This window comes from Apostichopus japonicus, chromosome 8, assembly GCF_037975245.1.
Source record: "Apostichopus japonicus isolate 1M-3 chromosome 8, ASM3797524v1, whole genome shotgun sequence".
Taxonomy (NCBI): domain Eukaryota; kingdom Metazoa; phylum Echinodermata; class Holothuroidea; order Aspidochirotida; family Stichopodidae; genus Apostichopus; species Apostichopus japonicus.
Window position 1 is genome coordinate 12,780,695 of NC_092568.1, and position 12,174 is coordinate 12,792,868.

At 36.9% G+C, this 12,174-nt stretch overlaps 1 protein-coding gene and 1 long non-coding RNA gene across 14 annotated transcripts in view; both read left to right on the plus strand.

The window, feature by feature from the left end:
• Nucleotides 1–12,174, plus strand: part of LOC139970445 (1-phosphatidylinositol 4,5-bisphosphate phosphodiesterase beta-4-like) — a 171,420-nt gene that overhangs the window by 86,883 nt on the left and 72,363 nt on the right. For all 12 annotated transcript variants that reach the window (XM_071976159.1, XM_071976160.1, XM_071976157.1 and 9 more), the window contains one exon: nucleotides 2,502–2,602. In XM_071976159.1, coding sequence (XP_071832260.1) covers nucleotides 2,502–2,602 — 101 coding nt within the window. The remainder of the gene's footprint in view (nucleotides 1–2,501; nucleotides 2,603–12,174) is intronic.
• Nucleotides 5,143–9,304, plus strand: LOC139970449 (uncharacterized). 2 transcript variants are annotated; one of them, XR_011794152.1, is made up of 3 exons: nucleotides 5,143–5,761; nucleotides 7,209–7,384; nucleotides 7,616–9,304. It is a non-coding gene; the product is annotated as an uncharacterized lncRNA (long non-coding RNA). The 2 variants fall into 2 exon arrangements; XR_011794151.1 differs by having other exon boundaries at nucleotides 5,144–5,765.

A 12,174-nucleotide genomic window follows, 5' to 3' on the forward strand; every position in this document is an offset into this window, starting at 1 on the left:
GGGGTAGGAGGGTGGGGTGAGAGTTAAGACCAAATCTTGAGCAGAAGAATTTATGCAACATACAGTTTCTTGGTGTATTCTAGAGTTGTACCTGTGGAGTCGTTTCTAGTGTAACCGAGATTGCAATTGAATTAAACTGATTGTAAAATTTGTATTCGTGTCCACCTTTATAAGTTTACACACAAGTCTTTGTAGGTTCTGGCCATTGGAGAAGAGATTATAAACATATCATCTTATTGACCCAAAAGAATGTGGAATTTTGTTCAATTTAGGAAAAATTTTAAATCAAGTTTATTACATGAATTTTAATATTTTCTGTGTACATTTTCCTTTTCATTTTAATATCTTACATGTACACTCTTCTGCCTCTCTATAGAGCTATAGCTCCTGTTATACATTTGACCTTTCTCTTACACACTTTAATGCACTTTGGTGAAATTGCTTAGAGCATTGTATTCATGGAAGTGTTCATAGGAATACTTTAGGGATTTCCCCCACATCCCGTGTCATATCTAATTACTTTATTCCTTTGTAAATTACATATACATGTGGTTACAGTATATCTTAAAGGGAAGCCAGTTCAATTGATATATTTTAGGCCATCAAGAAATCCATCTGTAGATACAATTGGTAGTTTTTAAAGCTGTGAAGTATTTAATGTGTTTGCCAAAAATAAGCTGAAAGGTTCATTCCATTCATACATTACCGTTACATCTAAAAAAGTAGATCTAGAAATATCCGTAATATATGTTTGACTAGCAATGCCTATCATTAACAGTGAAATATTGGCACCAAAAATGTGAAAGAGCATGGAGAATAATTGTGTATTGATGTAAAAAACAGTTTATTTTTACAGGCATTTAAACAACTTTTGGAGTTTGTTCAGCAGATTTGACAAACTACAAAGTCCTGCTAAAACTAAGATTTTATCAGACCAGTAAACCCTTCAGGCAGTATTTAAGTCCATAGAGCCCACAGGTCATTACAGTTAAGATTGTATCTATCAACGTGTCACAGTTTAAGTGTTATAAAGCTCATTATGTATAGATGATGATGGTTCATCCACTAGAGATGAATATGACATTAGATGCAATACTTAAAGTGAGACATGACCATCAGGTAGAAAAATTTGTCTGATATCAATGAAGGAACAGAACCTATCCTCATTTGTCTAAGTCAGAAATGAACAAATTTACAGTAGACTTTAATTACTACGGGTCAGAAGCATTCCTTAGAAGGTATCCTGACCTTTTTTCCAAGGGGTGGGGGGGGGGAAATGGAGGGTGTGAGTGATTTGGAGGGGGTCTAAGAGGACAGGATGTCCCCTTTGTCAAAATTTGCAATTTGCATGCAGACTTGTGACATCTTTCTCATCTATTAAAGGGGGAAGGGGGAACTGTACAATGACAATTTGGTATACATCAGTATTTAAGTTCACAGATGAAATTGAGCAAACTTGTGGATTTATCAATACTGTTGCTTGATAAGTACTTTCTAGCCACCTCTGACATCGTAGTGAAAGCGAGCTGCATGGTTGCCCATGCATTTGATTTGTTTACCAAATACACATCAGAGCAGTACCAGTTGTTCTTCCCCTCATATCCTCCAAACAGGAGTTAACAAATTACTATGAATATATGTGAACAAAGTTATGTCACATATGTAATCCTTGCGAAACTCGGCACAAAACACCCCGTTACGCAGCAAATATACAAAATAAGCACATTTCACACTAAATCATAACTTTCTTCAGAAAACTCTTTCTTATGTCATTTTTAAGAATATTGTGTCCTCTTTACAATGATGTATCGTTATTTATTATGCGTGTGAACTAAGCCCCGTACTTTTTAAAATCTGAAAAAGGAAAAACCACTTCGGAAAGCAGTGAACCTCTTCAAAATGTCCCTATCTCTCAATGCTTACATCATGCTTTCTGGGAGTGTAATTGCATAACCGATATCTTTCCTATGCCAAAGAAAAGTTTGTTGACTCCTCTCTAGTAATATAAAATGCCACTTGATTGGTCAACTTTAAGGCTCGTATTTTTCACCAGCAAATCAAAAGCATCGTAAGAAATTTGTGAAGTCCTCCTTTACACGGCTAATCTTAACACAGTATAGTGTGCAGTGCTCTCACAGCAATTTCGTAGAGTGAAAACCGCAACGCTTCCTGTGCGTGCAACAGCATATAGTTCTCCGACACGGGCCTTTTATAGAGCAAAAGTTTCCATATGTCCCTTGGGATGTTTGAAGCTTTACAAAGAAGGATTGGTATAGAATTACTGTCTGGGTCGAACTCTGCTCGACATTTCCCATGCAGCCTTTGAACCACTCTTTATTATTATTATTTGTGTATTTCGTTCATTTGCTGCAAGCTGGTCAGGGAAAGAGCCAGCATGGTGCACTATAAATAAAGTACATGGTAGCTTCAAAATTTCTTTTCAATATTCTTGGATTGGGTATCACAAACAGAGATTAACCACTGTTTCTTTTATCTCACAGAATGAAGAAATAGATCCAGCTGATTTTCCATTTGAAAAGTTTTATAAGATGTACCACACTGTGTGCAAACGGACAGATATTCAAGAACTTTACAGAGATATGTAAGTAATATAAGATGTACCACACACTGTGTGCAAACGGACAGTTATTCAAGAACTTTACAGAGATCTGTAAGTAATATAAGGTGTACCACACTATGTGTGAAAACGAACAGATATTCAAGAACATTATAGAGATATGGAAGTAATATACATTCAAACACTGACAATGAATCTTATTTACAAATTTGTCAAAACTGCAACTCTTGTTTTTTGATATTGTACCTTTGTGTTTTTTCTCTGATTATGGTAGCATTAGCAACCCTCATGTCAGTGTGATCTCTTGAGTCCCCCTATCCCTAGCAACATTACTGCAAAACTCAACGTGTTTTATGCTAAGCAAAGGGAAAGAAGAGGATATGCAGTTTGGTAATCAATGATTTTATGGCTTTTTTTAGTTTTACACAGGTTTATGAATACAACATCCACATCAGAACTTTACCATTAATTTATCATCCATATCATTGTTCTGATTGACCTGTTTATGTTTCTGCCTAATCCAATGTTCTACACAGAGGACTAGTGCTACATGTTGTGCCCCTGTCCCCTCCCCCCCCAACCCCATCTGAAAGCTAGACTGATTATGTGTGATTTCACCGAATATGTGTGTCTTTAGCTTTGAGTAGAAATTCCATGTTAGAAATCTAAGATTCAGAGGAGGAGAAATGGGAGAGGAGTTATAAACTTCAGGTTTTCTGCACTTTATTCCATCTCACTTATTGAACTGTGTATTCTCTTCATTGGTTGGTAGACCATTGGTCTCACCCAGCACCCCTCACTACCACCACCCACAAAGCAAAATGTAAAGGAAAGATAATTAATGCAAATTCAGCGATGACCTCACTTCTCGTGCTTCCCTACACACCACTGAGAAATGCACATATTTTTCATTAACTATTGTCCTATTTTGTAGCAATTATGTAGGATGCAAATAAATGAGCCATACTCTGTGACATGAATTGTTTTGTGAATCCTGCCAACTCTTTCTCAGTAGAACGTGATGAGGCAGCCAAATAGAACAGGGATGTAACCCCTGTTCTTTCAAAATTGTGACATTTGTTGACATGCTTTACAAACAACTATCACAGGTTTTTGTTTGAAAAGTCTCATTAAAAACTTGAGAATGGAAGGGGAAAATGGTCAATTTCATTGAATGATTACAAAACTGTAGGCTGAAAATTTCATACAAAACATGTCATTTCCATTAGTTTTGGAGTTTAGAAGAGAAAAGGGTGTTCTTCGTGTGATTGAAGCAAGTGTAACTACTTGGGAATTAACTGTGTAATTATCAACAGGATGTCATTAGCTTCTAAATATGGTTTGCTAATAGAGCATGAAGCTATACATCTATAAATAACATGTGTTAATGTGCTGTTGTTCTCAGAAATCCATATGGAATTGTCACAAATAATGAATAAACATTAAACCATTAAATATTTCATAAACTTTGATCAAAAGCAGCTCTAAACTTTGTTCATTCAGTCTCTATCACCTTTGAGCCATATACATTTGACAGCGACCCCAGATATATCTATCAAAGCAAAGTCTACTTCCATTTTGAAGTTATCATAGTTATCATATTATTCCTTCATATGCAAGGCTGATGATGACTTGAGCAAGTCTAAAAATATGACATCACAGAGCTACTAGTACAGTAATTGTCAATGTTGTTGCGTTTTTTTAACATTAGTTCCTGTATTTTCTTATTGATGCAGGTAGATTTCAAATCTAAAGCTATTAAATGTTTTGCTCACTTCTGGCATTGTTTTCAACAATGTAACAATGTTTACAATGATCATAGAGATATGAACCCAAACCAAAAGGGAAACAAAATGTTTTCCTGATCTTGGTTCCACCCAAACGTCACACAGTTGCTCATTCTTTCTTTCTCTTCCGGCTTATTTTATTTATTTCGTCACTAGCTTGATAAACAACCTTTACTTTATTCTAGGGTCAATCATATGCACTTACATATTTTTGTATAGCAGACACCTGTATGGACTGTTCAATGTGTACATGTATGAAAATAAATTTGCATGCCATTGAGTTGAATTGTTATGACAGCACGGGCGGCGGAAGCACTTTTAATCTGGGGGGCACCGACATCAAAGGGCACTTTGCAGAAATTCGATTGGACTGATGCAGCCTTATATTTAGTACCCTTTATAACTCTTATTGTACTAACTTATTTGCGTAAACACATCACTCCATCAAGCTCCCCCCCCCCCCCCCCTCAAGGAAAATATGCATATTGCATTTTGGCCATTCGATATAGCTTTGAGTTTGACCGACAGAAATTCATTAAAAGTCAGGGGCGTAGCCAGGATTTACAAATTTGTATGCACGACTATCTGAGCGGAGCGCTACCATCGGTTGGCGCGGAGCGTACAAGAAATTTTTTGGTTTTACAAACCCCTCAGATGGCCGGAAACGGCCCTTCCCGAATGTTCATTCTGGTTCCCTGGCCTCTAATTGCTAACTTGAGACACCTCAATTTTTATGTAGAAAAAGGGCACATTTTTGGTTCCTTGCTTTAGCAAAAGGAACCTATGCAGTCAGGTTGGCGTGTGTGTGTGTGTGTGTGTGTGCGTATGTACCCGCTGGCAACTGGGGACATTTACATGATGACACACCTTCCAAGTGTGGACATACTACCAATCGGGGACGTCCCCGTTTGGGTTAAGTGCAGATTTTGGAAGTTCCCGCCAAATGAAAGAATTTTTTAAAGTTTGAGCAATATCTGTGACAGTCCCCATTGGGTGCATTCATTACAGCCTAGCTGTGTCACTTTGTGTCATTAACTGGTGGGGCGTGTGTCAAGGTGTTGTCCCCATTTATGTGCAAGAATTTCATGTCATGTGACTGCTTGAAGCTGGTTAAATTAGTGACCAAATGTCCCCAATTGATGAGCCCCAATCATATGGGGTGTGTCTACTTTGACAATACTAACAGTGGACCATGTCCCCAATTTACATTGCTGTGAGATCAGCAAACATACACACTGTACTGCAGCATGCTTGTATACTGTGTTCGAATTTCATGTACTGCCACAAAGATAACTGTAGTACCTACTGTACCTGAGATAACTACAATATGCAGCTAGCTACTAACATCCAGCTTTCATGAGACGGAGACAGAATCTTCTGAAGGAAAATAGATCCAGTGAGTAAGTTACTCTTTACTTATCATAATCCTGTGCAGTTTCCCCAATTATTTTTGTAATTTCCAGTTTGTTCGTTTATGAACTTCTATTATAGGCCTCTAATAGACTAGCCTACTGTACATTGTGGAAGCCATATGTGCTACCATTGTACTTAATGTCATATAGGTTAGGATCCTGTTGTGCATACATACTACTTACTAGCATAGTGTGTGCATAGTAGGAAATTAACAGTAGGTCTATATGATCTAATACATTATACCACATGGGTTAGGCCAGTTTGTGTGTAACATCACTAGTTTTAAGCCAGGCTTCAGATGATAGCTGCAGCATTATACACATAAGGAAAGTTGAGTAACTTTTTTAGCTAGTTAATTTAGATCTCAGTAGGATGTTATTGTTAGTAGGATCTAAATCATGTCTGCCCATTGGATAAATCATGAGGCAGTTGTTGGGCACTTCATCATATCAAACACTGAAACGTTGGAAGCAGTACTGACATTTTGTCATGATTTTGGCATTGCAAGATATGTATACCGCTTTTGTGACTTTCTGTCTGCATGGTGCTTTTTCGTATTCGATGACCAGACTTTTCATTCTATTGTTCTTTATTCATTTTTATGTAACCTGAATATTGAGGATGCCCATGTATAGAAAAGTTAATCTTAAAGAGTTATAGCTGCATGTATATGTGTTACAGATACTAGAATTGAAGCTATGTGAAATGAATGGAGCAAATGTATTGCACTTCTGAGGTAATTAACCTTCCTTTCTTTTCAAGGGGAATATTGTGGTGTGACATGTTATCATAAGATTAGATGCATCATGTTATAGTCATGAAATTAGTATTATCTTTTCAAATTTAGTAGCTTGGCCAAGTTATGCTATGAGCTCATTGTTGGATTCAGTCACCTTACTTAATAATTGTAAAGATGATAATTAAGTCTCCTTAGAATTTAGTCGTTAAATTTTAGTGTTGATATATATTATATAAACATTCTGAATTACGTAGTTTGGAAAAAGTTGTGCTGTCTGCTTTCTTGGGCTCCCTGGGTAATATGTAATGGACACTATCAACCTTCTTCTTGATTCCAGACAAATTTATGTCAAGACGTAGCACAAGGCACGGCCCAGGGTCAAAGTTCAAATAGGACTTTTGAAGCTGATTTGTAAAGTTTACATTATAAATACTGAAGTGAGGAGAATGTATACCTGCTAAAGAACTGTAAAACTTGATATATCAATAATTTAATTGCCTTTTTAAATAATTGGTAATCATCTAAGGTGATACTTTAAAAAGTGTTTATCAAGTTGTAATTATGTGGGCTAAGGTGTGTCTTTGATGCAAGGAATGGTACTTGTCGTTATCTAACCTGTGTTTTCTACGCTACGTTTATGTGGTGCTGTCTGTACTACAAATCTAAGCAGTCATTGATTTTATTTCCACAGAAATTGACAACATAGAATCATCTGATGATACAGATGATAGTGATGAGGAGGAGGAAGAGGAGGAGGAGGACACAAGTAGGGCAGCATGGGAAGTGTAGGGTCTCTGCATCAAGCTAATGGCACCACTTTTGAAAGCACTAATTCCGAAGGAGAAGAACCACCCAGTATGAAGAAAGGTAATATTGTTCATAAATAAAACAAACCATTTAAAATTTGTATTTTTCTAGTTTTATTTAAACAACAAAATATGAGGAATATACTAGACAGATTGCAATTTATGCTGGAGACCAACCTCAAAACATTTTGATGTGATTTATTTCTTTATATTGTAAACTATCACATGGCAACATTGAGGTATAATTTTCAAAAGCACCACATTGTAATGTATATATTTGTTGTCCTTTCAGGGAGAAAATACCAAAGGAGGGTATGGACAGAAGATGAGAAAAGAGTAGTTTTAAAGGAATTCAGACGAGAAATAGCATTAAACCAATTGCCTGGAAAGACAGCTATTGATAGGGTGATGGAAAAGTACAGTTGTTTTGATGGACGGAAGTGGACCAATATTAAAGACTTCATAAGAAATCACTGTGGAAGGGCTAACAAAAAGTGGTATTAGAATTGGTCAAACTTTACTGTGTTCATATATTACTAGTTTGTTAACTTCATGTTTATTGACTTGTTAGGCAGATTTCATTGTTGTTGTTTATGGAATAAAGAGCTCAGGAACAAATGCCACAGATTTTCTAATCTGCTAAGTAGCTATGTTGACTGTCTTTTCAGCTCTAGCCTGATGTTGGCATAAAAGTGTGAATATTTTAGTGCTCTTGGTTAATGTTTTATTACTTGTTTGTTAAATTCATGTTTGTTGATTGTTAGACAGATTTAATTGTTGTCGTTCATGCAGAAAGGAGCTCAGGAACAAATGCCACAGACTTTCTAATCTGCTAAGTAGCTATGTTGACTGTCTTTTCACTCTAGCCTGATGTTGGCATAAAAGTGTGAATATTTTAGTGCTCTTGGTTAATGTTTTATTACTTGTTTGTTAAATTCATGTTTGTTGATTGTTAGACAGATTTAATTGTTGTCGTTCATGCAGAAAGGAGCTCAGGAACAAATGCCACAGACTTTCTAATCTGCTAAGTAGCTATGTTGACTGTCTTTTCAGCTCTAGCCTGATGTTGGCATAAAAGTGTGAATATTTTAGTGCTCTTGGTTAATGTTTTATTACTTGTTTGTTAAATTCATGTTTGTTGATTGTTAGACAGATTTAATTGTTGTCGTTCATGCAGAAAGGAGCTCAGGAACAAATGCCACAGATTTTCCAATCTGCTAAGTAGCTATGTTGACTGTCTTTTCAGCTCTAGCCTGATGTTGGCATAAAAGTGTGAATATTTTAGTGCTCTTGGTTAATGTTTTATTACTTGTTTGTTAAATTCATGTTTGTTGATTGTTAGACAGATTTAATTGTTGTCGTTCATGCAGAAAGGAGCTCAGGAACAAATGCCACAGACTTTCTAATCTGCTAAGAAGCTATGTTGACTGTCTTTTCAGCTCTAGCCTGATGTTGGCATCAAAGTGTGAATATTTTAGTGCTCTTGGTTAATGTTTTATTCCTTGTTTGTTAAATTCATGTTTGTTGATTGTTAGACAGATTTCATTGTTGTTGTTCGTGCAGATTGGAGCTCAGGAACAAATGCCACAGTCTTTCTAGTCTGTCATGGAAACTGTTTTACAAAACAGTTTGCTTGGGATCTTTAATGTAGGGGTACACAGCTTAATTATTTTTGAGCATTATTTGTTGAGAGGCAGTTTTAATGCTTCTGTATGTTTCATATCAAATTGTTTCACTTCTAGACTGAAATTAAAGTACTGTACTCACACTTCCATTGCATATATATAGTACAAATACTGGTAGTGTACAGCATCAGTTTAACTATGCTATTCTTATAGGGAAATGTCTGCAAACTGTATTTTACCAGGCAACAGACATAAAAGCAATCAGTCAAAACATTTTGTTTTAGGAATTCCTGAAAACTGTAGAATGCACCTTTTTTTGTTGAAAGTTTCAGTTAATAAAGTTTTATTGTGCATCATGCACTGTGTATACTGCTACTTTTTACTATTCAATGTGTTCAATGAATGCACTATAAACCCTTGGACCGTCTTGCCTTAATCCACCCATGTAAATATTAAAGTTGAGAAGGTGTTAAATGGGCAAAGACATTGGATGTTTTGGTGTACAAACTACTTCATAGCAATAATAGAATTTTATCATAGAATCAAAGAATTTGCCCCATTTTTGAGTCACCTTTGGTTTTGGTGTGGTGATGCTTTGACATGTTACACAGTTTGTTTCAAGTTGTTTCTTTTGCATGACACAAGGAAAGTTTGTCCCCACTGCAGTTGAGCCCCCAGTGTCTCCCCAGTTGGTCGATACAGTGTGTTCCCAATTAGTTGACACTGGGTTTCTCCAGTTAATGAAAGTCCCCAATTTGTTGACACACCAAGTCCCCAATTCGTTGACACACCAAGTCCCCAGTTAGGTGACACACCAAGTCCCCAGTTAGGTGACACACCAAGTCCCCAGTTAGGTGACACACCAAGTCCCCAGTTAGGTGACACACCAAGTCCCCAGTTAGGTGACACAGTGTGTCCCCACATGGTATGTGTAGAACCAAGTTCAATAATTCATAGAAAATGGACAAGAAACAGATTTTAGTGTTAAGCTGGTACCTTTAATATTATTTAAGAGCTATTTTACGCAAGCAGTAGGAAGTACAAAGTTATATCATCATGTCCCCAATTCTCCTGTGTTGAGCAGTTGTCCCCATTTGGGAGCCTATACATGTATGGGTGTGTGTGTGCGTGTGTGTGTGTCTGTGTGTGCATCTGTGACACTTTCTTGGGTACGCTCTATCTCAATAAGGGAAAGTTGGATTGAGGCCAAACTTGGACTATAGATCCGTCATATGGAGAAGGTGTGCCCTATTGTTTTTGGTGCCCACAAAGGTCACCAAAGGTCAGTTATGGTCCAAAAACCGAACATATTAAAACTGCAATAACTCCCAGTGCCAATGTGCGACAAGGTTGATATTTTGGGAAAAGTTGTGAACTGGTTAGGGGAACATTTTCAAACTTAACGGTCATGTGATCCGAGGTCACCAAAGGTCAATGAATGATAAAAAACTAGTATTTTTGCGATAACTTGAGAACAAAATGTCCGTTAGGGTTGGGAGTTGCTTCAATGTTATCCAATTGTCGACCCGCATCTGGGTGACCCTTGACCTCAATTTGACCTCTGGTGACCTTTACGTGTTTTTGGGGATTTTTACAGTTTTGATGCTATTTTCAGATGTCAAAGGTACCTTCTGATCATAAATGTCAATGGGTTGACCCCGTGTGACCTTTATGTGCGAAGTTATATGGGGTCAAAGTTTTTCGGTCGGAGTTAGGATGGTCGTACAGACTTTTCGTTTTGTTTTTTGGAATCAGGAGATTAAACTACATCTGAAACCAAGGTCAAAAGGTCAAAGGTCACATTAGAAAAAATGTGCTTATTTTGGGAGGAAACGAGCAAAAAAGAAAATGTTTGGTTTTGATGCTAGATTTGGATATCAAAGGTACCTTCCGATCAAAAATGTCAATTGGTTGACACCCGTGTGACCTTCGTGTGCGAAGTTATACGAGGTCAAAGTTAATTTTCAGACATTTAATGCAACAACTCCCAGTTCCAAGGTGTGAAATGGTTGATATTTTTGGACAAGTTGCAAATGGTATAGGGAAATATTTTCAAACTTAACGGTCATGTGATCCGAGGTCACCAAAGGTCAATTAATGTCAAAAAACTAGTATTTTGGGGGTAGAAAATGGGCAAAGAAAAAAATGTTTGAATTTTTATAGTTTGATGTCTAATTTAGGTCTCATCAATCAAAAATGTCAATAAGTTGACCCAAGGTGACCTTTGTATGTAAAGTTATATGAGGTCAAAGTTAATTTTCAGACATTTAGTGTAATAACTCCCAGTGCCAAGGTGTTACACAGTTGATATTTTGAGACAAGTTGCAAATGGTATAGGGGAATATTTTCAAACTTAACGGTCATGTGATCCGAGGTCACCAAAGGTCAATTAATGATAAAAAACTAGTATTTTTGCGATAACTTGAGAACAATATGTCCGTTAGGGTTGGGAGTTGCTTCAATGTAATCCAATTGTCGACCCCCATCTGGGTGACCCTTGACCTCAATTTGACCTTTGGTGACCTTTTTAGTGTTTTGTGGATTTTTACAGTTTCGATGCTATTTTCAGATGTTAAAGGTACCTTCTGATCATAAATGTCAATGGGTTGACCCCCATTTGACCTTCGTGTGCAAAGTTATTTGAGGTCAAAGTTAATTTTCACACAGTTAATGCAATAACTCCCAGTTCCAAGGTGTGACAAGGTTGATATTTTTGGAGTAGTTGCAAATGGTATAGGGGAATATTTTCAAACTTAACGGTCATGTGATCCGAGGTCACCAAAGGTCAATTAATGATAAAAAACTAGTATTTTTGCGATAACTTGAGAACAATATGTCCGTTAGAGTTGGGAGTTGCTTCAATGTAATCCAATTGTCGACCCGCATCTGGGTGACCCTTGACCTCAATTTGACCTTTGGTGACCTTTTTAGTGTTTTGTGGATTTTTACAGTTTCGATGCTATTTTCAGATGTTAAAGGTACCTTCTGATCATAAATGTCAATGGGTTGACCCCCATTTGACCTTCGTGTGCAAAGTTATTTGAGGTCAAAGTTAATTTTCACACAGTTAATGCAATAACTCCCAGTTCCAAGGTGTGACAAGGTTGATATTTTTGGAGTAGTTGCAAATGGTATAGGGGAATATTTTCAAACTTAACGGTTATGTGATCCGAGGTCACCAAAGGTCAATTAATGATAAAAAACTAGTATTTTTGCGATAACTTGA